This window comes from Gymnogyps californianus, chromosome 2 (genome assembly GCF_018139145.2).
Source record: "Gymnogyps californianus isolate 813 chromosome 2, ASM1813914v2, whole genome shotgun sequence".
In the NCBI taxonomy this organism is placed as follows: domain Eukaryota; kingdom Metazoa; phylum Chordata; class Aves; order Accipitriformes; family Cathartidae; genus Gymnogyps; species Gymnogyps californianus.
This window is the reverse complement of record NC_059472.1, coordinates 79,491,908-79,518,392: the sequence shown is the minus strand read 5'-3', so window position 1 is coordinate 79,518,392 and position 26,485 is coordinate 79,491,908. Positions and strand designations below refer to the sequence as shown.

The 26,485-nt window shown below is 40.1% G+C and overlaps 1 protein-coding gene across 2 annotated transcripts in view; it reads left to right on the top strand.

The window, feature by feature from the left end:
• Positions 1 to 26,485, top strand: part of CTNND2 (catenin delta 2) — a 700,253-nt gene that overhangs the window by 630,993 nt on the left and 42,775 nt on the right. For both annotated transcript variants that reach the window (XM_050891195.1, XM_050891194.1), the window contains exon 17: positions 23,655 to 23,865. In XM_050891195.1, coding sequence (XP_050747152.1) covers positions 23,655 to 23,865 — 211 coding nt within the window. The remainder of the gene's footprint in view (positions 1 to 23,654; positions 23,866 to 26,485) is intronic.

The window sequence follows — 26,485 nt, the reverse complement described above, 5'->3', positions numbered from 1 at the left end:
AGGTATATTGACTACTCCTCCCAACATCATATTGTCCACAGTCTTTCCGAGAATGCTTTCTATCCTGTCATTCAGGTTGTTAATGAAGATGTTAAACAGTATTGCCCCCAGTATCACCACCTGTGGGACACCACTAGTAACCATCTGCCAGTTGAATTTCGTACAGGCGATCACCACCTTTTGAGCCCAGCAGTCCAGCCAGTTTTCCACCCACCATATCATCCACTTACCTGGTCAAAATCTCAGTAAGGATGCTATAGTGAGTAAGAAGTGGGTAAGCTGACATGTTTGTTATTTCAAGCCATGCAGAGTAAACTCTGTAATTCCTAAATTAGGAGTGGATAAACATGATTTAAATGTGTTTAACCTCAGTGACATCATTGCATATACTTAAGTTACTTCACCAAATTTTAAACCACAATTTCATGTGACAATGTATAAGGACCAGGGTCAAATCATCTTATTGTGGAATCAAGGCCATAATAGGATAATTGCCACTAAATTCACTTAGACACAGAAGTTTGCTTTATTTACCAGAGAGGGAATTCTAGTAATAGCTCAAAATGTTATGTTTTTAGTAAGGCATTGTACTTGCAGGTTTTAGAAGGGAAATACTGTGGAATGTCTCTAACTTTGTCTTTGGAATTGGTTACTTAAAAATCAGTGGAAAGAAATGTAGTTTCCCCAGTGCTCAGTACTGATGCCTATTATTAAACTAATCTTAGTAATCACATGTAGACTAGTAGATTCTGATCTGATATATAATTCAATTATATAGCAATAACATGAATTTTAAATTATTGCAGATACGTGGGAAAAATTGGTCATTGTAAGAAATGTAATCGCAAACACTCTTATGTCCAAAGGCATTTTCATGCTCCTCTTTATTGTAACTTTCTTCAACTTCACCTTTGTATATTATCTGCAAAATTATCCCCATATTAAATTGACATAGAGTGTCTTTAACTTAATCTTTATATATATGAATATATACACACAAAATATATATGTGTGTGTTTGTATGTATGTAGGTAGGTTTTAATCCGACCTTTTACCTGCACCAAAGAAGAAGGGAAGCTGTGTTGGGGAGTACACATGCGTATAGAAAGGTACTCCATTCATTTATAAAACACATATTATGACATACAATTGCAACAACCAGAATAAAATCTTGTAGCAGTCAGCTTAATCTTATTCTCATGAAGCTAAAAGGAATTTTTCCATCAAATTCCTGAGAAGCAGGATTCAACTCAGAGTAACAAAGCAGCGTTATTAAGGTAGAGTGAGTAGGCTGCATGGGTGCTAATCATCATGACAATGTCAAACAATGGTGAGGTCTACTTTAAATCAATTAGTTAAGTATGAGAGCAGGGAAGGTGAAAGTACAGCTGGTTTTTACCATGTTAATAACATCCGGGTAAAATTTTTAGGTGCTTGATGGTGAATTAAGAACTGAATTTCTATTTTCAGTTATGACATAGGCTCTAAGCAGACTGTTTTAAAGGGACTAATAGTTTATTCTGAAAAATGGTGTTGGAGGCCAGTTAAGAAGCTGCTGCATGGTGCTTAGTTGCTGGCTGGGGTTAAACCATAACAGTCACTTTGGTCCTTTGAAAATGTTGCACTTTCCCCACTAAGTGTATTTAATAGAAATAAATTCATGTTAAACGTATTATATAAAACAATTCCCCTTTTTAATAGTGGAAAATCTATTTTCATTCTAAAATTATAGGTTCTCAGTTGACTGAGTTAGCATGTTTAGGAAATTATGGTTCCCTCATGTAAGACATGATAACTCACCCTGAGGCAGTCAGTGGCAGAAGATATTTCTGCTCCTAGGCTCCCTCTGGCCTCTCATTAACACATCACGTCTACAGTCAAACCACTTGTGTGAGTCAGCACTGCCTGACTTATTGGTCAAAATGAGCTGAGTGAGCAAAAAATTACTCTTTCCTTTTACAGACAAACTTTTGTTAAACAGAATGAACTCAAACAAGTAACGTGAGCAGCCGACCTGAGGGGTGGAAAACTCTGACTTGGCCCAGTAGTGCTTGTGAGGCTCAAAATGTGGTCATTATCTGATAAATTTTCACACTTGCATACTGGATGTCTGCCCACACCCTCAAAGTTGTTTTATTTTGTTAGAATCCAGCCACCGTGAGGCCTACCATAGTATTATTGCACCATTGTAAACTGTTACATTACTACAAACCCTACCTCCCCCTTCCTCCCCCCCTAAAAAAAAAAACAGTTTTGGTAATTCCTTCGTGTCTTTACTAGAAAATTTGAATAACAAAACAGATAAGCTACATTCCTCAGCCGGTCAAAAGCAGGCTCCTTTGGAATACGATGATATCAAATAGGCTGGCAAGCCAGCCTGTATGATTTCCCTATATAGGTATTAAATGTTCAGCAGTTAAAGGTGTTATCCTCTGTTGTACAATACTGTAATGCAATGTCTAAATCAAGCCCCAAAGAAAAGGGCATGTCTCCTTCTCTCTTGTGAGCCACTAACAGTCCCGGATACCAAGTACATCACGAGCAAAGCCTTTGAGACAGGGGTTCTGAGGATGGATTTTTGTGCATTATCCACTGTAGTTAAATCCATTCTTCTGCCTTGGGATCGAATATGTATATGCCTTATACTGAAGAGCTCAGCCTCTTCCTAGGGAGACTGAAATTCATCTCATTCACTTGTAGCCCTATTTAAGCATCTTTCATTCACTGGGACTTTCCTGATAAGCTATCCTCAGCTTACGAAAACTTCAAAGCTGAGGCAAAGTTATTAAAAAAAGAAGAAAGAATTGCACCTTTAGTTCAAGCTTCAAACAAGACAAAAATTGAATAAGAGTCAGATTAGCTTTGTTGTAACCATTTCCACATTCTTATGGAAATCAAATGTTGTCTCTTTCGTTACCCTTTTTATTCTAAAATCTACTTAAAACTTAAGAGATCAGTAACTATTAGCCTGGCAGTATTAATAAGATGCTGCAATTAGGAGCCCTGTGGCTAGAGATTTGTTGTAGAGTTGCCACTGAAGTAAACAAAGTAAGAGAATTAAATAGTTTAGAAAGCAAGCACAACAAAATCACATCTAGAAGTTGGAAGAGTTAATTTGTTCCCTAAGTTTGTTCAGTCATTCCTGAGGAGGAAAACCATTAAGTCTTAGATGGCTTCTTGAGGTGGTCATTGGCCTGTCTTGCCTTGATTTCCATAACTGTGAATGAATAATCACACGTGTCTTTGTTGTTGTCAGGGACAATTAATGTGCAGAAAATGCCTAAACACCATCAGCTAAAAGGCATTATAAAAAGCACGTCATTATTACAAAATTGATGGAAGTACTTTCAGAAGCAGTGGTACTAATTTGAAAGTTAGGATGACATGAGCTTTCTTTATTACCAGTCCTGCGGCACAGCCTAGATTAGATTGCAATGGGAACCCAGGAGAAAGCATCCAAGGTGAGCTGTTCACACACTAATCTTGCTGGAAAGAGCAGTGCTCTTGAGTATTGGCCCTTCAGTGTGTGCATAACTCTTGCAGGATAGGTGACTCAGAGCAGGCACTTACTCCATCTGGCAATGGCAGCAGCTGAGCCAGAAACCAGGATCGCAAAGTCACCTGAAGGCTGTGAACAAAGAGAAATAATATTCCCTGGATTATGAAAAGGAGTGGAAGGAGATAAGATGTGTCTGCTTTCTGTTTCTCCTGATCCTGAAAGAAAGGGAGCAGACAACAGGAAGAGTAAGAGGAGAAGAAGGATGGTGGTCAAATGAACTTGGGGAATTGTGCAGTTTGAAAATGTAAGGGAAACAGATTCAGAAACCTGGATCTGGTGACTCAGGTTGCTGAATCTGCCATTTCTCTTGTCTTGCATCTTTTCTTGGACCTCTTTTTCCTTTCTTCCAAATACCAGGAAGTTAAGTGGTTCATTCCTTTTGCAAGATCATGTTACCTTATCTTCCAACCAGTGTATTGCACTCATTCACAAGCTAAAAGGGTACTTCATCTAAGAAGTATATTTACAGGGCCCCCGAACCACAGAGACCTCAAGTGAAGGTCTCAAATCATTATGATCCTGAAGAAGATTAAGAGTATTATCAAAAGCAGCTCTCATACTTTGATTGCAGGAGTTTTGCAAGTCAGCTGTCTGTGCAGGTTCCTGCCAGCCATCGTTCTGAGCCCGCTAAACCAATACATTTGCAGAATCAACTGAATTTCACCAGTTATTCTAAGGGGAAACCAACTGATGTTGAATCAATGGATAGGCCTGTTGGTGAAAAGCGCTATGAGCCAACCCCTCAAGTTACAATCCCTCCTACTCCTTCAATACAGTATACACAACCTCAGTCAATTAATAGTCCTGTCCTGTCTCTGCCAGCACATCGCAAGCCTGCACCTTCTGAAGTTAACTCTGTGTCTGACCCTCCTCCACCTCAGAATAAGCCAACAGTTTTCAGATCCTCTAGAGAGGACACTGTGCAGTCCACTTTTTATCCTCAGAAAAGCTTCCCTGACAAAGGCCCCGTTAAAGGAACTAACAGATTCAGAAAACAGTCACTCCTCCTTACAACTGCTTTACAATAAAATCTTACAGTAATGCTGCAAGGCCCTTTGAGCACAAGTTTGAAAGTCCTAAACCCAAACATAATCTCTTGACAAACGCAGCTCAACATAAGTCAGAGTTGACATCAAAATCTCCCAATTCTCGTCAACCAATTTTGAAAGCACACAGCTCATTGCAGCCTCCTGAGTTCGACAGTGGAATGGATGTGTTCAGTGTACAGGTTCGACAAGCCTAAATATCAGCCAAATAATGTTAATGCTGTGCCTAAAGCCATTCCTGTAAGCCCTTCAGCATTCAAGGATGAGAAGGAAGACGATGGACACATTCTTGCAGCCACAGCAAGAGGTGTATTTAACAGCAGTGGTGGTGTATTGAGCTCCATTGAGACTGGAGTTAGTATTTTTATACCACAAGGAGCCATTCCAGAGGGAACAGAGGAAGAAATGTATTTCAAAGTCTGCAGAGACAACGGTATACTTCCGCCTTTGGACAAAGAGAAAGGTGAAATGCTTCTTAGGCCCTTGGTAATTTGTGGGCCTCATGGACTAAATTCCTGAAGCCAGTGGAGCTGTGCCTGCCATATTGTGACCCCAAAACCTGGCAGAACAAGTCTCTTCCTGGAGATCCAAACTATCTTGTTGGAGCAAACTGTGTCTAAGTCCTAACTGACCACTTATAAATATTAAGTTAGCTGATTGAGTAAATAATGTGAAACTGAGATGGACCTTACATATAAACTGAACCACTCTATTTCAAGGCCAGAAAGAGAAGCTTGCAAGTGTAAATTCAGAAACCACAAAAAATATCAGCTGAACCATTTCTTTAAAATCTTCTGATTTTGGACACTTGACTCACGATTTTCTTTGTTCCAGTTCTTTAAGTAGGCCATATGAAGACCTCATCCTGAACGTGCAATGGGGCCATATGTTCAGCGACCCTGCTTCTTCTGTCTTGTCTTGATGATCTGCAGCCTCCAATAGAAGCCTTCTCTGCCATATATCTAGTCATTCACAAAGACAATCAGTAAGAATGATGTCACTGCAGTACAGTACCACAAAGAAGACAGCATTATACCTTGTTTGCAGATTGAAGAGGTATAGTTAGAGTAGTTGAATATATTATTGAAGCTGAGATAGCAGTCAGTTTGGTCTGTCTTCCTAACTATTCTTGTTACTTTCATTTGGACTCGTTCTAGTTGGTCCATATATTTCCTGAAGTTCAGCATTCAGACTGGTTGTGGTATTCCTCCGTAAGCTTTGCACAGAGGAACATATTATCTATATTTCCTGCCAGGAATAATTGTTAATACACTCCTGTATAGCTCTCTTCCTCACAGCAACCCATCTTGTAACACATGCCTATCTCATGATCCTCTCAGGCTTCCTGATCCTTTTCTGCAGAATTATTACTCAGTAGGTTGTTCTTCATTCTGTGTTTCTGCAGATTATCATCTCCTGCCTGTGTATAATATTATCTGTTTGCCTTTCATGAATTCCATCTTCCTAAGTCAAGATAACTGAATTCTAAACCAGTCCTCAAATATTTTTCAGCCCCTGTCCTTCTCTCTTTCACCATCCGCATCACTGAATGTGACACTGGATAGATATAGACCCAGGATAGTAGATTGTCTACAGAACTTACTTCATACATTTTCTACAGAATTCATTTGATGATACATGCTTCTATTTCAACGATGAACCATTGGTAACTGTTCTGAGTAGCACCATCCAAACATTTTTCATCCTGTTTGCAGCAGTTCCTGTTAGCTTTCTAATGAGACTGTTACGTGAGACTACTCTTGCAGGCTTTACTGATGTCAAGACAAGTGAGATCCACAAGCTTTCCTCCATGAGACCTTCTGCTACAGGATATTTTCTTCTAACCACAAAATGCACAAATACACCATATTTTACTGCTGCATTTGCATTTTAATAGGTGCAAAGTACCAATAGGTTACCAAAAAAACCCGCCTCTTGAAACCTGATAAGGGACCCCGTGTTACTGTTGTCATGATTTTGAATAGCCTGCTCTTCATTTCTGAGTTCTTTCTTTATTGTTCTTCATTCCTGCAGGCTGCATGTCTGCAAGGGTAAAGGCTAACATTGTGAGAGTAAACTGCAACTGCTCCAGCAGTGTATGCCTTCCAGGGACATACTTTTATGCCCACTTGAAAAGTAGCATCAAGTTTCAACTGCCGTGACGAAAGAAAAGAAGCATAGGTTTTTGAGATAGCTAAAACACGGATTAATTTAAAATCTTAATTTACTAGTGGTTTGTGTTGGAAGAAAGATTTGGGTTTTAAAGGCATCTGCAGCTGTGTAGTAGTATGTGCGTGTACCAATACATAGAAACCATCTTAATTTCCGTTCCTGTTCTATCAAATAATACATGTTTTCTGCTTTGTATTAGCTAATCTTTCCACTTGCATACTCTTGCTGCCTTCATATGCCAGAATATATTCATATCAGAAAGAATGCAGTCCATTGTGGTCTTTATGTAGGCAAAATTCTATTTAAAAATTGTAGTGGGAGAAGAGACTAAACATGCGTGTGCACACATGAAGAGACACATTCATCATATTTAAATATTTATTTCATTATGAATAATAGCCTTTTTAGCAGGAGAGCAGCAAAGGGACTATACGTGCCATCCAGTGTATTATGTCAACTATATCAAATATAATACATGTATGTTTTAAACAGTCTTCTCCTATTGATATGCAGTTGTCTCTTGTGATGGTTTTGCGTTGCATTGGTTTTGCATTTGCTTTGGGCAGGGAGATTGGACTAGACAAACTGCAGATGTCCTTTCCAACCTCAGTTATTCTGATTCTAGATGTAATTATGAAATTTACTTGATATTAATACAAACATTTTTTCACGTGTATCTAAACCCAAATACTTCTATGAATTACAAGGAGAGCATTATCTGACTCAGTCTCTGAAAGGAAAAATAATTCCAGGACAAAGAGAACTTGAACATAAATGACAGATTTATCTGCTTCAATTTGTTTTCGGAAGAGGATTTCATAGCTCAGAAGTGGGCCAGGTTCCAAGATATTCTCCAGGATGTTTACTTTTAATATTTGAAATAAATATGTACTGAGGATATATTTCAGACATTTTGAAAGATAAGAATATGCATGTCAATAAATCTGAAAGCTAAGAAATATTCAATAGAATATCACATAATTGGTAAGAGTGTGCTTTATATTAATGATTGTTAAAGAATCTTTTCGGTATGGTTTGTCTGCTATAAATTTCGTACAACATGACTGCAAATATTTTTGTATTGCTGATTATATTAGATAAGGAGCTCATGTTTAAAGAAACACGTGGCTGCATGATATTGCTGTTAACTGCATCTCATTCAAAAGCTGATATGCCAATACTAATATTCTCTCTCCTTCCCTCATTTTTTTTCACAAAAGTTTCATTTATCTGAGTGGAATTTTTTTGAAGAGTAGGGCTATGATACTTAAGATCCATTGAGTTTAGTGATGCAATTTAAATAGAGTATTTAGCATAACTGTCAAAGGGAAGACCAGTGCCATTTGCTAGTGCATTGCATCAGATCCATCACTATCCTCCAGCTGCTTTACACTGGATTTGATTCATAGGCAGGAATTTTAATTGGGTGTTTCTGCTAAGTCAAATAAGCTGGGAACCAGCTTGTGCTGCAGAAACACCATGGCTAACAGGAGCAAAATCTTTAATTTTCTCAAATAGTGAAGACTAATGTTTGCTTGAGACAGTGATAAATGAAGCCTTACCTCACTGCTCCTGCTCAGCTTCATGAGAGCAAGATCATGCCAAAAAACTGTGGTTTCTTTTTTGACAATTATAAATATTTGTTGTGGCAATTCATTTTCTTCTTTTACCAGATTATTCATTATTGGTTTTTGTTATGGGCTCAGACTTTGTGTTTGTGATATTGGGGTCAGGGATTAGAGTTTGGGATTGGGGTAGGGGGTGGGGGTAGAGGTAGGAGTTAGGAGTCAGGCTTAGGGGTAGTGGTCAGAGTTAGTGTAAAGGCTTAACAAATGTGGTCTCACAATCAATGTCCCATCACCCGAATCCCCCTTACCAGCCACAAAACCACCCTTCCTTGTTGGGCCAGCTCTCTCACACCCTTCGTGTCCTCACGTGCCAGCCTCCAGCTCCTGCTTATTCGAGTGCTGAAGCACCAGGACCCCCCAGATCCCAAGCCCCTGCCATGTGCCCCTGCCCTGCCTCTCCCTTGCCCTCCCCATGGCTGCCCGCAAAGGGCACTCCAGGGCCTCACAGTGCTGGCCGGCTGCCCTGGCCGATCAGCTCCCCCCCCACAAATGCCTGCCTGCTGCCCTGGCCAGTCGGCTTCTGCCAGCACAGCTGTCCTCACAGCTGACACCGCAGCTCTGGCCTGTCGCCCCCATCTCTGCCCCAGTGGCCCGGCTCTCCCCCTGGGCCTCTGCCCACCTCGCAGGCACAGGCGCCTGAGAGCTGGGGTCAGGAGCGGGGGTGGACGTGCAGGGCCAAGAAGGAGGGGCTGGGCTTAGGTTTTGAGCTTCTGCGCAGGGTTAGGGCGAGGGGGTTGAGCTCACCTGTCAGGGAGAGGGATTAGGCTTCAGAGGTAGAGAAGGGCTTTGGGTGAGGGTTGGGGGTTCTGTGAAGGGTTTGTGGTAAGCAGTTAGGGTGTAGGTTGGGGGCTGAGTCGGGAGTAGCAGTGAGGGCTAGGGTTAGGGTTAGGGACAGCAATTTAAGGCTAGCAACCAGGGCAAGGGTTTAGGGTGGGGATAAGATAAAGGGTTAGGATTTTGGTCTTTGGCTTTGCAATAGGGCCTGGTGTTAGGGATTAGAGGAGGGTGCTGGGGTAAGGGTTAGGGGTCAGCTTACGAGGGCTCAGCGTTAGTGGCCAGAGTTAGGGTAAGGGCTTAAAAAATGTGGTCTCACATTCACTGTACCGACTACATTGCCATGGCTTTAATTGCCAAGAAAAATCTAAAAAAATCCATGAGTCAGCAGCGTGCCCCAGCATCAAAATGCGCCAACAGCCTCCTGGGCTGCATTAGGAGTGTTAGCAGCAGGTTGGTGGAGGTGATCATTCCCCTCTACTCAGCACTGGTGAGGCCGCACCTGGAGTACTGGGTCCAGTTCTGGGCTCCACAGTACAAGACAGACATGGACATACTGGAGAAAGTCCAGTGATGGGCCTCAAGGATGATTATGGGGCTGAAGCATCTCTCTTGTGAGGAGAGGCTGAGAGAGCAGGGACTGTTCAGCCTAGAGAAGAGGAGGCTCAGGAGGATCTTATCCATGTATCTAAATGCCTGATGGGAGGGTGTAAAGAGGACAGAGCCGGACTCTTCTTGGTGATGCCCAGTGTCAGGACAGGGGGTCATGGGCACAAATTGAAATACAGGAAATTCCATCCGAATATAAGAAAACACCAAGGTGACCCTACTTTGAGCAGAGGGGTTGGACTAGATGATCTTTAGAGGATCCTGACAACCTCAAGTGTTGTATCATTTATAAGGAAATTATTGGCATCAGTTTTTGTTTCATTTTTGCTACCAGAAGTATCAAGGTCCACGGTCAAGCATGACTAAGCTAGGCACCTCATTCATGCATGGTTGCACCTCGGTTTTATACACTTAGCCCTTTGGGGAACAGGAGCAGAGGTAGGCTAATCTTTCTAACATAGGGAACTTAGTCTTTTAATTAATCAGTGAATGACCCTGTTAGTTTATGGCTGTCCTTGCATTTTATTCAAGATACAGGCTCTGAATTTCCTTTTCTTCTGAAAATCCTGAGAAGTCCTCTGCCACCCTAAGAAAGATAAAAAAGCTCCTAGTCCAAGTTTACAGATTTTGCAGCATAAGGCAGTAATTCAGCTCTGTGTACCAAAAGAATGTGCAGTGGTGGTGTTCAGAGTTCACCTGCTGTTTGGTAGATGTAATGTGCAACATGAGGAAAATAAATTGCCTCATTACTTACTCCTCTCAGGAGAAAAGTTACAGGATATCTTAGATTGGGTGCTACTCAGGGTGCTCTTAAAGTGATATATTTTATACATTATTTGGATTTCATAACTCAGGATTATTCTAGCAAATAATCAGAGTGCTAATTTTAATTAGAGGAAAATGCTTCTATTAGCATGAGTATATGCAAAGTCTTATATTTGTGTGCAAAATTTTTCAAGGTGACACTGACAACAACAGTTGCTCTCACAAAGGGAACATGATTTTCTGCAAATTTGATTTATCATTTGCAGTGGAGTAGTCTATCAAGAAATAGTTTACCTTTGGCAATACTGTCCTCTGAATCTCCTGTGGTTGGAGGTCAGCATTATATCTGACCTCTCGCCTGTTCTGTTTGACTGAGAGCATTCGTTTTTCAGCTTTGCTTTTTTGTTGTTGTTAAGTCAAATCTTTTCTAGCACTTCAAACCTGATCTCCCATCTTTCCCCTGCAATGCAGAGTGTAGTTTATATTCTGCCATCTCGCAGGGAAGTAGCAAAGCTGCTGAGTACATGTACAATTTTCACTCTGACTCCACCCTAGTCTTTCAGAGCACCCTGATCATTTAGAATAAGGCACGTGGAGCCAGGGAGCCAGCTGCTCTCTGGCAGATTGTTCTTTTCCCCAAGTCTGGAGAGAGGAGAAGACTTTTGGAAGACTTGCCCAATTCTCCCCCTCTCTTTGGGAGTAGCAGAGATCAGCCAATGTTGCAGAGGTCTGAGAGAGATGAACTTGAAGGATCTAAGAGGTTATGGGCTTTGCCTTAAGCAGATCCCCTCTGTCCAACTTGATCTCCGAGAAGGAGATAAAGTCCAGCGTATCAAGTCTAACGTGTGGACTCTCTGGCTCTTGCCATGTGGGCAATTGCATCCCCATGGAGGTAAGAGAAGGAAATTCAGTGAGTGCACAGTCCAGAGAATCCTCCCTCCGTGTGTTACTCAGATGTAGGTGAGCAGCTGTGACTCACGTTAACAAAGCAATAATTTAGTGACACTGAGCAAGCTCAAATGGATGTCTGGAGGCAAGGTTTCTTTGAGGGCCACTAGAGAAAAGACTTGACCAGCCTGAAGATGCCACCTGGAACTGTTACCTGGAAAGGAACAGCAGTAGCACAACCCAAAAACAAGTCACATTGTGAACCCTTTGACTCCCACCTCCTGAGGAAGCACAGAGCTGTGCTGTAGTAGATCTGTACTCTGATGAAGGAGTCAGGACTAGGATTCATTTGTCACAATTTATTTAAACACAGCTAATAATGAGCTGTACAACTAAGAAGAGCTGAGGAAGTTTTTTATGAGAAATGTAAAGCCTAGTCATGTTGTAGTCGAAACAAAAAATAATATAATATACATTAGTTAAGGAAGGTTATCAGATGCATTTTTGCCCTTCCTGTGAGAACACAAACCTTATTTTCATTCTGCACCATATCCATGCTTACATACCTACTGTATTCAGGCCTTAAATTGTAGTAGCTTCAGGTGAATTAAAGTATAAAACTACAATATAATTCTGTCTTTTCCAATGACTGTGTTGCTAAGAACACAAAGCACTCTGTTGAGAACAGGAATTAAACTGAGTCAGAACATTAGTATTATCCACAAAATGAATTGACCTTTAAAAAATACCTAGTAAAACTGACTACCTGTCCACTTTCTGCATGACCAGTGTGAGAGACCCCATTTCTAATAAATGTACCTATAGCTTCATTACTATGGCAGACCTTTGTATGGTCTGTTTTAGACAGGTACACTGATGCATTAGCAGTTCAACAGATGGACACTGTGTCTTCACGAGGTCTTTGCTGACACTGTGTCTTCATGAGGTCTTTGATAACAATTCCACATTGCAGGAAAAAAGCAAATACTGTATTATACTGTTACCCTTTCATGGATAAATTGTCTTTGAGGTTTCTAAAAATATTTTTTAAACAGCACGTTTTCTATTGCTGTTCTTTTATTTGTTCTTTTTGTTTTTCCTTCTGTCCTTCTCCCAAACATTGATATCTGTGAAGTTAGCGTATGGTTTCACTGAGCCTTAGATACTAACCAGGATTTTGTTATTAAATATAAATTATTTTATTGTATGGTGCACAATAAAGCAATGTGAAATACTGATATGTATCCTCAGTATTGTTGTTCTGCCATCATGCACAGATTAATTATCTTCACTGCTCCATGTAGAGTTTTCATGGTGGTGACTTAAGAAATGTTTGAGCATTGCAGTAATTAAGGAATATATGAACATTGCAGTATGACTTGGAGTGGTTTTGATATTTGTTGGAAGAGTTGTTTTCAAAAGACACTATCACTTTACCAGGATTTATATTTATTGAGCTAACACATTTACATCTATGCATTTTATTTAATCTTTGATAACAGAATATATCATGAGGATCCATTTTGGTTTTATTTCTCTTAATATTTTAATGTACATCTCTAAACATAAGAATTTTTGTAAGTTTCACCATGATGTTGTCTTAGCTGCATATAAAAGCATGCAAAAATAATCAGTCTTTCAGACCATACAATGGGGACAAATTTTTTCATAAGTTTCAGGCAATATTATAGCACAAGTGACGAAGAAGAAAAATAGTAGCAAATAAATAACAATTGCTTCGTGGACAGTTAAAGCAGGGTAACGTCTAGTTGCAATTCACGCTGGCTACATCAGTCTCCTGTCAGAATCTTGTTCTGTTTTGGACACGAAGTAAAAACCAAAGTATAAAAGAAAAGCTACTTCTTTATGAATCCAATTTAATACCTTTTGACATTGGTAGACAGGCTCATTAATTTCAATGGGTGTTGGATCAGGGCATAGATCTTGAAGCCTAAACTTATTTTTCCAAAAATAGATTACGTTCTTTTTTCTTCATTATGGCCTAATTTAAAGTCCCTTGAATCAGACTATTAACGAAATATTATCCTATCTCAGAAAATAATACAGATAAAACTAAAATTCCACTCAACACTCACATAGCACTTTCCCTCTTCAAAGCACTTTAGAAACACTGATTAATCATGACATTAATTAAACGACTACATTTTTTAAGATTCAGCCTTCCAAAAGCTCTGTTCTCTGCAGGGAGCAGGGAAGAGGACAGCAAGGGACTAAAACCAGCTCCAGTAATCAGAAAACTTAGCCTGCAGCAATTAAACTGAGGAATCACTTCCCTTTGCAGAATCTTTTTTACCTTGGGCTAGTGGAAAGATGACAGGAAAGATGACAGTGCAGTCTAAATGAGAAATAAATCTGTTGGTGTGTAAAGGAGCTGATTACTTAGATATATTTGCACTACCTGGGTCAATAGGTAAGCTAACAACTCCTTTCCGTGCCTTTTCCAGTTTGTATACCTGGCAGGAAATGTAAACAAAATAAATTTAAAAGGAAATTATTTGTGTGATTGCCCACATGGACTCCATCCATTCTGGATATAAAACCCAAGCATGCAAGATCAAATCCCTTGGATCCAAGAACAATAAAGCCTGAGTCTGTCTCTTTTGTTCCCAGCCAACCTACCAAAGCTAAGACTGCAACGGAGAGAGCCAAAGCGACCACACAAATCCTTTTTTCTGGCCAGGGGAGGGAGAACAACAGAAGAGGAGTAATATCTGTGGATTTGTGGCAGTTTACCTTAAAAAATGCTGTTTCCTTCACTGCTGAGGGTGACAAATAGAAGCTTATTGGTGGAGTTTTTTCTCCTCCTCTGGACTCAGTAGTTGTTTGGCATATCAGGTCAACAGATAATTAGGCAGGTCAAGCTGGACTTGAACTGACTCATTTTTGTAGTCCCAGTGTGGTTGAGACAGTCAAGAAATTAACGCTTACAGCTCTTCCCAAATTCATCTTCCAAAACCAAGGTGCAAGTCAGAGAATGCACCCTGAGTTGGGCTGCCTGTGTTTGATGGTTGGTTTGCCTCTCCGGCATGAGAGAGAGGGGACAGAGATTGCTCAGCTGATATATGGATTAACATTCAAAATAGAAGCCATCCACTGTGCTGGGTGAGACATGCCATTAAGAAACAGAAACTCCATTTGGCCATGGTACCCATAAATCCATTTCTGTACTAGTTTTCTGGCTGTTCTGCTGCAAACATCTACTCCCCCAAAGGAGAGCTGGTTTCTTCAGAAACCCACTTTTCTGTGGCAGTGTGCATCCCATGACAGTTGCCAAAAAGACAGCAGCAAGGCAGAGATGTACAGCAGAGTCTCAATACACTGCTCTAGTTTTGGCATTAGTTCCGATGGATCCAGCTGAAGTGCTTCTGCGTGCAAAGTGTAGACATGGATCTAGCCTTTACAGCACGTGTTGGGACAGATAGGCTGTATGAATTAGCAGTTTATGGCCAGCTAAAAAGCCCTGGAAGTTCTCTAGGTTTTAAGACAACTGCTAATATAAAGCCTGAATATCTGCAGTCTTGCTGTGTGAGAGAAATGCAGAATATGAAGGTATTCCATTGAGAGAGGAGTAAAATCAGTATTAGGAGTAACAGTAGATTAAATAGATGGTTGTCTATGGAATTGAGATATACAAGAGAGACAACAAGAGTAGTACAAGAGCAATAGCTTTTAAACACACTGGTATTTTCAAGTCTAAAATCTATGCTGGTAAGCTAGCTAAAATTTCCTTTAGTTCAGAACATTAAAGAGTAGGAGCCTGGGAGGGGTCATGGGCATGCAGGGGTGTGACAAAAACAGGATCTAGCTGAGCATCAAACTGAAGGTGTTTAAACCAATGTGAGGAGAGAATGGAAAAGCTTGGCAGACAAGGCAGATGCAGAGATATACGCTTAAATATCAGATACACAAGAGATGGCAAAGGAACATGAAAGCTTAGCGGTTAAGACCCAAAGGGCTGAGGGGGTACAGCTCAAGGAACAAAAAATATCAGTCATGTAATAGAGGGGAGAGGGGGCAGCCCTGAAGAGGTGAGTTAAAAGTAAGAAAAATGACCAGCCAGAGGGAAGCAGGAAATACATGAAATGGAAAAGTTACGTTTCTGGAAGCAGAGAAGCTGAAGGAGGAAGGTGGCTGCTACAACGAAGAAACTCTATGAAGTATCGTGGATCTGAGAAAGCAGTTTGCTGAAAAGCGGTGATTGCATTGCACCCAGTTGTGATTTCCCATGGCATGTTCAGGGTGGAAATACCAAAATGCTTCTCTTTTGTCTTTGTCCAATGCTACTAGCTTCTATACATACTGCTCTTCCATCCCTGTTATGGCTGTGCCCTTTGTCATTCCTAGTTCTCCTCATGCCATACCTTTCTCTTGCAAAGTATAGAACCAGCATCTTTAATCTTTTTAAAAAGATAAAAGCTTCTATATTGGTTACCCTTTTAGATATATGATTCTTTTACAAGCAAATCTCAATTGACATTGCTAACACAGATATTGGTGATTCACGTACTTTCATTGCTCTATCAAAGTTTGAGGGTTTATTCCCTGAAACTGTAAAAGATTACTATTCCTGCTCCCCGTAGGGCTTTATATGCTACACTACCTACGGCTGAATTTATTCTTGATAAAAAAGATTTTAAAAAAAGAAAACCAATGAATGGCACATCACATACAATGCATCAGGAAAGATACTGTTCCTTTTTGTCGTGGTCCATACCGAATACCAATCTTGTATCTTGAAATCTTGCTGCCTGTCATCAGAGGTGGTGGAAAAGTGAAAAGCGTGTACCATTTTTCTGTGGGGAAGAGGGAATCTGAGACCTCCACCTGATCTTTTGTTCTGTCTCAGCAGCCATGAGCGAAGTGCACCTGGGTGCTTGGGGGCACAGGAGGACATGTGTGTGTAATGGTTTTTATTCTTTCTGTCTTCTCCAAAAACAATTTATCTCCACAGAGTCTTAAAATTTAAGTTCAAATAAACCTGCAAGGAGGTGAAATCCAGCATTGTTCTCTAGCTCAAAGCACTCATTATCCCAAGTTAATTGACAGGCTAGGCTTAATGTGAAGCAGTTAAAGCAGTGGCTCCAGCCCACGAGTTTTGAGGTGCTTACTCAAACCAGTCTAAGTTAACTCATCACTCATTCCTTTACAAATGATTGAGCTGAGATGATAAATTTTTGGATAGAGATAATTGCAGTACTATAGTCAATTAACATGTAGTGAAATGTCTTCATATGCATTTACTCTGAAGTGCCAGAGATTACAAATGTTTGTGCACATCCCTAACATAAGAAGTAAAAGCACTTGGGTACCTAAAAAACATTTTTCGCCAAACATTGAGAATGAGATTCAGGTGCTTAAAGATAAGCATTAAACATTAAAGATGATAGTGTATTCTACCTTGTCTCCATCTGCTTTTCCAGAAGGCTGTGCATCTTCCATAGGTCTACTAACTCTGTGCAGATATCTCAGGTATCCAAGGGAATTTGAAACTGCATTAGCCCCCTATGTTTGGACACATGAATTACCCCCTACATGCCTAAAAATGGTTTTGTCTTTCCTTTTACACCTAAATCCCAAACTGATCCAAAATCCTCTGTTCTGTGACACTTGCTAGAAGTGGTGGGGCCCATGCTTTTTGGGCGCATGCTTTTCAGTCTTACTGCTCAGGTTTTTTTCCACTTTCCTCTTCCAGTACTACTTCATGCACGGTGGTCTTAGGAACAAGAAACTGATCTGTTGTGATGAGCAACATCACAGACCATTAGCTAGTACTGGTCAGGCCATGTGAGTCTGACAGTAGCCACTGCCTTTGAGTTTCATAAATCTGCTCTGTCAACAGCTTAAGTCATGTCAAACCAGAAGTCACCAGACAAGGGGAACAGAGAGTGGCTGTATGCAAACTGTTGTGACTTACAGTTCCTTCATATGCAATGTATGCTGCAGTCAGCAATGCTAAAGACTGTGTATTATGGAGCAGGGTGGATAGCAAAGTCACTGGCTCCATGGTTGCAGTGGAAAGCCTGTCTGGAGGCAGTCATGTCATTCAGTGCTGAGTGAGAGGGCATTAAACTTTGTGGTGGCTAATGACCCTTATTTCAGTTTGTGCTGCTCTGTCTTCTGAAATAGGGGTCCTCCTTTATAAACCAACATTGCCAGGTAGATTATTTCTTGTTCTTGACTCACCTACACCTTTCCTGGTGCTCCCCAAAGTCTGAGGAGTAATCATCTACTCACAGGGACGAGTGTCTCTCAACCTCAGTACTGCAGCCTTTCTGGCTTTCAAAAATATAACTTTGTCTCCTTCCATGTGCTGCCTTTGCTGCTGGTCCAACAGCTCTGGCATTACCCTGCTTCATCTTCCTGGGTTTACTTCCTCCTCTGTCCCACAAAAAACTACACGTGTTTGGCTCTAAGACCCAGTCTGACAGCATTTGTTACCTCTTAACCTATTTTGCCTTTAAAATTCTGGGTAGTTTTTGCCCCTCGAGTGTTTCAATGGCAGAAGAAAATCTCCCTATGAAAACAAACCTTTACCCTCTTAAATCACATGGGATTCACTGCTGCTCTGATGCCTACAAAATGCCTCGTACGGTCTAGGCAGTCCGAGTCCAGAGTTTGCTACAGGTTGTACTAAGCATAATCATTTTTTTGTGGGCTCTTACACCCCCTCTTGCACCTCAGTATGTACTAGAAGATTTCCAGTGTTCAGAGAAGGGACAGGGTTCCTCTGGAACATTGACAGCTGGACCCTGAGGGGCACTTCCAGGTGCTACACTAGTGCCAATAGTGATTATCAATTACACCTTAAAACAACGGTATCTGACAAGAGAAAGCATGGTGCACAAATGAACTGTTTATCAAACACAGTAGTGGTATTTCTGCGACTGCTATCATGTGACGAATACACTCTAATTTATTAGACCATCAGTTGAATACACTGACTCATGATCAAAATTTGTTCCATCTGAATTAAGTAGACAGTTTGGGCGCATTTATTAAGTAATGACTGAAAGTAATAATAAAAGCTCTCCCATTAATATTCTTTCCATAAAGCCTGTGAAATACTGAAGTTGAATGGTATTAACAACACAAGGATGATGAAAATGCACAAAACAACATATGTCTGGAAATTTAAGTGGAGCGCACGTGTTAGAACAAAAAGAACAAAATTCACATATATTGTGACACACAGACACCACTAGTTCTGGAATAGGATGTCTGTAGCATTGCAACAAAATATGGTGGCATTTTGCTATTTTTGTATTATCTAGCTACACAACGTGAATTAATGGGTATCTCTGAGGGGGGAAAATGGTGATGTATTACTTTTATTAGAGCAAGCTCTACCTCTAGGACAGGGTTCTTAGTTTGAATTAATATCTATTTGAGGTTTTTTGTGTTTTCAATGGGTTAATTTTCCTAGTCTTGTTCTCTCAAACTAGGAACCATGTCACAACTATTTGATAAATGTGCCAATGTGTCAAAGTCATTTTTCAGAGATGAGTGAAAATGGAAATGAAGTCAGTGGGGTTACATCAGCAGTGAATTTGTCTCAAGGCAATAGTAGGGAAATATTTCCAGAAGTGGAACCGTATCTGTGATGATCTTGCTCCTGTTAAATCTACCAGAAGAATAGTTTGCTCTACTATTTTGCTCTGAAGGCAGAATCTTTCATAGGACAGCTATCAGTTTGATCCTATGAAGGAAAAAGTTTCCTGAATTAAGTAACAGAGGCATGTACTAAGGTGCTAATGAGACTTTATCATGCAAAGGAAAAGATGTTAAATCTGCACTGTTGAAATGTTTAGTAAGCAAATGTTACCATATTACAATCAAAGACTTAGTGTATGGTGATAGACGAATCCTGCTCTCAATATAAAAGTGATGGAAGTCTTATCTTAGAAAAATAACTTTTAAATGTATAGTGTCAGAAAAATGCTGTCCCAAACACCTACAGGACAACCCCTTTCCTGTGATGGTGCCCCCAAATTATGGCTATGTAATATCTTTCTTCCTTCCTTTATGAGTGAAATTGAACAAATAAATGTGATTTCTTTTTTCCTTGTCAAGCTGGTGGTTATGTTTAATCGTATTATGTAAATCCTCTTTAAAAGCATCAAATCAGTTTTGGGTCTTACAATGTGTAGTGTTGCTCAAATAAAAAATCAATTTATTTGTAGATCAAAGCAGTTCTGTATGAACCCTAATGAAAATTAACAATGCTATTTATTTTTAATATCATTCTCACATACATCCTCCTCTCTTCCCAGGACCCTCATCAGTTCTCACTTCTTCAGCTCAGGGAGGCTTCTTGAGCTGCAAGTTGAATTCCCCAGCCTTCCTACTAGTAGTGCTAGATAAAACTTTGCTGACATTACAAGACTAGTTCCCATTATACGTTTCAGTCTGTTTTCAGAAGAGCTTCTTAACGTCGAAAAAATAATTCTAAACGCAAATGCTCTGCAGATTGTAACATACACTAATGCAAAAGTCAAGGATCGCATGTGTTGTCAGCTGTGTTGGGCTGATGTAGCAGTAGCTGTGCTTTCATTGGCATTACTCGACATTTACACCACTCTAAACTAGAGCAGGGTTTGTTCTATAATTAATGCTAGAAAACATGACTCTTCTCTCCTTCATGTCTATTATAAAGCAGCAGGAACATAACTGAGATGAGAGAAGTTAACTGATAACTGATCTTTTTTCTGTGAATGTAGTACAGTAATTTAATAACCGTATGTATAGTTTTAGAATGCAAGCAAGTTACTGTGGAATGTTTTCTGCAGTATAAAGAATAGTCCTTAACTTTTAACTTTCATGACTTTATATTAAAGCAAATTTACTGCTTTTTCAATATAAGAGCATATGTTTTGAATTAAAGACACATTTTTAATGGCTAAGGCAGGGGTTTTTCTCATCCTGAATATATTTTCAAATAGCTAGCAAAGTGTTTGAAGTACTAAAACACAGAAAATATGTTAACAGTTACACTTGTTAATAGATTTTAAGACCATGTAAACAGTGGCTTAGATCAACTCTACAGCCCAGCCACTCCCCTCTTCTTCCCGCTGGTGTGCCACCTTTTTCTGGTGAACCTCTGGAAGGACAGTTTGAGCCGGGATGCCTGTCTGTGCGGTCAGCTGCTTTACCTGCATCTGTGAGCGGCTTTGTTGGAGGTGGCAGTCCTGGCTTTCGCTGCACCTCGGGGCTGGGGCAGGGAGGAGGAAGCCTGTCTCCCCCAAAGGCAGCACCTGGCAGGACTAGGGGCCTGGCATTGTCATTACAGGTTCTGATAGGGGGGTCTCCAAGCTGGACACCAGCTTGCACAGCTGCCACAGCTGCAATGCACTGACTAGATTTTAGGTCTACAAAATGTGGACTGTGAGTCTTCTGCCACTTCCTATCCAAAGGCTACATTTGATGCAATTCTTAGGGGGGAAAAAAACAAACCCCAAAACACTCAGAATATATTTTAGTTTAAATATGCAACTGATTAAGAGTGGAATAGTATTATTGAGCTGGAATTACTACAGCTGCTCAGAATAAGGGATGCTGCACTGTCCCACTGTTACATGTTATCTCTAAAAAGCCTGGTTTACTGTTTTGAAGTATCTAATACTGATTTGATCTTCTCATGCCTAACTTAAGGGTGTGCACAGCAGAAATGTTAGAACTGTTGAGCATTGACATGTCCAGAATGCTTGATTGTGGGGGGTTTTTTTTAGTTTTCCTACAGAGCTTGTCCTGTTAGCTCCAAAGCCTTTATTTATTGTAAGAAGCATCTTGCGTGTCTAGGCATGTGTACTGGTATGAATACTATTGCCTGGAATACTAGGCCAGTTCCAGGAAAGAAATCTGCTTGGGGCAGCCATCCAGATTTCCTTATACCCGGTGCTAAGGGACACAGTCTTAGGCTGCTAATGGAATGATCCCTGTCATCCAGTTCCACCAGAGGATTGAGATGGTGAGACACTCCGTTGCACTTTAAGTGAGGTACGAAAGAAAAAAAGAACATTGGTCTGTTCTGGATGTGTGTACAGTGTAAAGCAGAAAGTCTCACTGATCAGATTTATCTACTTGTACTTACTCCTGACCAGTGGCAGACGCTGCATTAGAAGAGTAAAAGCTACAGCAAATCGTGGTTTATTTTTTTGATACACAAGCTTAATTTACTATATGCTACAGACTGAAGTAATCACTGCAACTATTAATGTGCTCACGTTACATAGAACAAACAGATGCAGATGTAAATGGCATTTCAGGCTGTTCTTGAACAGTGTTTCATGTATGTGTGGGGAAAAAAAGATTTTCAGTTTGCTCAAACAAACCATTTCTGAAAGAGAAAATGATGTTAACATCTGTACTACATCTGATATTATTAATATCGCTGAAAAGCTGGTAATGCAAATGACCAATTAAATATTAAGTGCAAAGAAATAAAAATGTTTGAGGACAAGATTTGTATTTGTATTGCAGCACACCGGTAAGATTCAAATCCTAGTGCACACATTTTGTTGGTAATATTATGCTTTTTATAATCAGGGATGTTTTTACATGATACAGAGTGAGTATCTCACATTACCACAAAATCTATTTGATAACCTTTAAGTTTAACATTTCAGTACAGAGATTTTAGGTTTTATCTGTATTAGGAATATTCTGTTCCAAATGACTGGCCGTATTTCTACCACAGCAGGCAAAACTGTGAGAAATAAAAATAGTTTAACATTTGATAATTAAAAGATGTGATTTTCCTCTTACCTCTGCTTTCAAATATGGACACACACAACTGAATTTATGAATTCAGAAATAAGATTTTTAATAAGTACTCATAAATACTAATTGATCAGAACTTTTTTAATTTATCAAAAATCTGATTAAATTATCATATTATATACAATAATCATACCTGATTATTTCATTCATAAAATGTGATGTAGATTAGATTACTAATTATATTTATTTTTCCCAATTTTCCTGTCCTTTTCATCCTGCATGATACACTCATGGTGATTGCTGTATGCAAATTCCTAGCACAGCTGCACTGAAGGTGATTCAGAGTTGTTTCACTGACCTCAGCAACAACTTCATCAGGCCCTCACCCTCTCTGATCTTGTCTTCCTCGCACTGAAGGACTGAGCAGCCATTTCACCGTAATAGTGACCCTCTAGAACTGGTTTGAGGCTTCTCATATATCTATGCCGGTGTTAACCCTGCCCTGCATTTATATATATTTACATTTACAGTTATACTATATATATATAAATTCTCAGAAGCTGCTCGTGTGTTATTTTCAAAAGCACTACATGACTTTCAGGCGCAATTTTGCAAAAACAAATCTTTGTTTATTTAAACATGAAAAAAGTTGCAAGAATCATAGAATCATTTAGGTTGGAAAAGACCTTTAAGATCATTGAGTCCAACTGTAATAAACAGAATTCCTTTTTCATGTCTTCAGTTCAATGTGACCATTTTAAAAATTCATCGTGCCTTTCATTTTAGGAGATTTTAAGTTCTGGAGGGTAGTGTTATGTAAAGTAACTCCTTACTACATATCAGACAGGAATAGACGTCAGAATAGCTCCCTTTCTGGTCAGTACCATGCATACAACTAAGGATGTGTGGGAAAGATGGTGTCCTCTCTGAGCAATAAAGTGTAAGAAACACTAATAAACCCAGTTAAATTACTGCATATAGTATAGAATTAACCTTGCACAGAGAAACTGGTCCTTCAGAGAAGACTTTTTCACAAATAAGAACATCATTGGCTTTGCATTCACTGTAGTGTTTTTAACAACTGATGCACATTTTATTTATAGTAACAAGTTATGAGTTGTGTGGTGGGAGATGAAGACTTGCCAGGTTCTGTAAGTTGTGGTATTCAGATTATCTTTATACGTATACTTGGCCTTTACTATCATCGTTTCATTCTCCTAAGGGCACGATGTAGCCATATGCGAAGTCTCCAACTGATGTAGTATGGAAATATTAACAGAGTCCCTAATGTGTGAAATGCTTGAACATGCAATCTTATAAATGTGGCTTGCTCCAAAATAGTATCAGTAGCCAATTAGATTACATGCAATGATTCAAATGGTGCTAATAGTCTTGCGTGTTTTCCCTTGTACTTCTTCTCCGTCACCCTTTATTGCTGTATCTTCTGAATTCTCCCTTCGTTTTCTTTCAACAAAGGCAAGTATGCCATGAGGGATCTGGTCCACCGACTGCCAGGCGCTAACAACAGCAACAGCTCAGCAAGCAAGGCCATGTCTGATGACACCGTTACTGCCATTTGCTGCACTCTGCATGAAGTCATCACTAAAAACATGGAGAATGCCAAGGCCTTACGAGACGCAGGCGGCATTGAGAAACTGGTTGGCATATCTAAGAGTAAAGGAGACAAGTATGTTTTGCAAATCACCTTGCACCTTTTTAACATCTCCAGTAGTTATTACTAGTCCTGAATGTGTCTGCCTCCTCTGTGCAATCGTGAGTTGAATTCTTTAGTTTCATCAGAAATCATATGCCCGGTGTGAAAGGTGACAAGAAACAGACAATACCAATAGCAAAAGTCTCTGCTGTGCTTTATTTTTGACGTACCATCAGGAGTGCATGGAGTGCACTGCATGCGCAGTTTAAGGAAGAGTAATTATCTACAGTAACCGCTACCTCTAAGCACTTCCAGAAGATTGTGATAAACATTAGGGACCAGAGCTGTTGGATTGCACCCTGCAGAAGGGGTGACATGCAGGTGGAGGGATCCTGTGAAAGGAAGGGACCTCACCGCAGTTCTGTTACTGCTCTTGCTCTGGGAGTGAAGAATGTAAAGTCACTGTCCCTCTTCACAGCACCCTTTTCCCTGCCACCAGCTTGCTGGTAAGGTGGGGCATAGTAAAGAAATGGATCCATGGATTTTCCTAACACCTTGCTTCTGAGAGAGCATTAGGGTACCTGCAGGCTGCTTTGTGAGGCACCAAAACACGCAAAAATCTTACACACAACTGTGACATTTTCAGAGCAGCTATGGTTTCATCTTGTCTGTTTAGCTGTGTACACACTCTTCATGAAGAGTTCACTCTTTATCCTTCTTTTGCCTAAAACAGATAGCCTGGTTCTCATATTTGTCAACCTGCAGAAGTATAGTGCAATGGGACTATGGCAGTTTGAAAACAAAAAGCCTTCACTGTAGTGTACAAAACCCATCAGTCCACCTACTCGAAACTGTCATCACACAGCCTACTGCAGCATCAGAGCTCTAAAAGAGCCCCATAAAGCCAGGCCACAATCTGAAGGAAAGATTTATGCACCCTACATTTGGTATGAGAACTTATGCTCGCCTATGTGATCAGAGCATTGCCGATATAATTTAATCACATTTCTTTTCCTCTATTGTCACCCTTTTCATACCAAATTCATTATTGAAACATTCTCACATTCTAATTGTAGGGGTAAAAAGTAGTAGCGTAACAAAGTGTGTGATTCCAGTTGTGGGAGCTCCCCATGCTCTGCCAATTTATTTACATTTGCATTTTTATTACTATTAAATCTATTTAAAATTTTGGTTTATATTTTCTAGATCAAATGTACTGAAATTGCAAGCAGGTTCATATCCATTTCTCTTAAGTTGAATATGTCTTTCCTCAGAATAATGCATTTGTCGACATGTTCATTATCTGGTAGAGATTATTAATACCTGTTGAGTCTGGAATTTTCAAAGTATCATGGACATTTTTAGGAGGATCCAAGGGTATAATTCCCTGTCTAAGTATCCCTCATAACTGTGAAAGACATATCTGTGTTGAATGAAAGTATTTAGCCCAGGTAGTGTTGAGTAATTCCAAAATGCCCTTCCAAATCATCATACGTATCCCTCCTCTCAAGTACTTTGAGTTGCGGTCCTGTGTTATTACTGTTACAGGTTACATAGTTATAGAACAAGAAAACCTGTCAACTCACAGTGCTACAAATGCCCATCTTAAAAGCAAGTTCCATTTTTCAGCATTCGGAAATGTTAGTATTGTGCACTATTGCTTTGGCTTGGTTTCTTATAGGTAATCCATTGTTTAAAAATCAGAATTGCTGGTTGTTGGACTGATAGGAAATTCTGGCATGCTCACTTTAATACAGTAAAACACTTCAGTATGAATTTATCTTGTCCAGTGTGAAGCGTCTGCTTCTACAAGTGCAGGGTACTAGCCTGGCCATGCATCCTGGTATGTATCAGTGCCAGGGGTGTGGGGCTGGCCCCGCTAGCGTTTGGAACAAGCCCAGGGCTTGAGCGCTTTCCCTGTATGACAGCACGAGAGAACTGGTGCTCATAAGGTCATAGTGGCCAAGCCCATACTGGCTTCGCATAGTTCCTGTTTCTCCTCAGTACTCACAGTATGGTTGGCACAGTTATTTTCCTGGTTACTCTATGCTACCAGCACCCCACTAGCCAGTACAGCTGGGAGTATAATAAAAACAATTATGCTTGAAAGGGTTTATGATATTCCTGTTTATTCACCAGTTACCCACCTGCTGCTGTACTCTAGGTGAGAAATGGAAGAAAAGGGAAAAAAAAGCACCAAAGAAATTGCTAGGAAAATACCGTATAAGTTAATTGAATCAGTTGTGTCATGAACATTGCTTTACCAGCTTGAGTGTCAGCCTGCCAGCAGTTCTTCTCAGAGGTCACAGGATGCACCAGAGCCTGACCCCTGAGAAGACTTTCTGCCCAAACCAGTAACATATGCTGCTGGTTTTCTGGTTTCTCTTTGGTTTTGCAGCCATGTGCCTTTTCTGAGTAAAATATGAATTACCTCAATGACTGCCCCGAACTCCATCAGTCCTCACTCCAGACTTTGGCCTTTGCAAGGTTTTCTAGCGCTCTACTGCTTCATGTGTATTATTGGTACAGCACAGTGTATGGCTTCCTCAATGGGCTGGGTTATCTTCCCGATCCTTTTCTGTTTGACCCTTCTTCACTGAGCTGAATACTCTCTGATATTATTTTTTTAGATTTTTTTTAAAGTTACGTATCC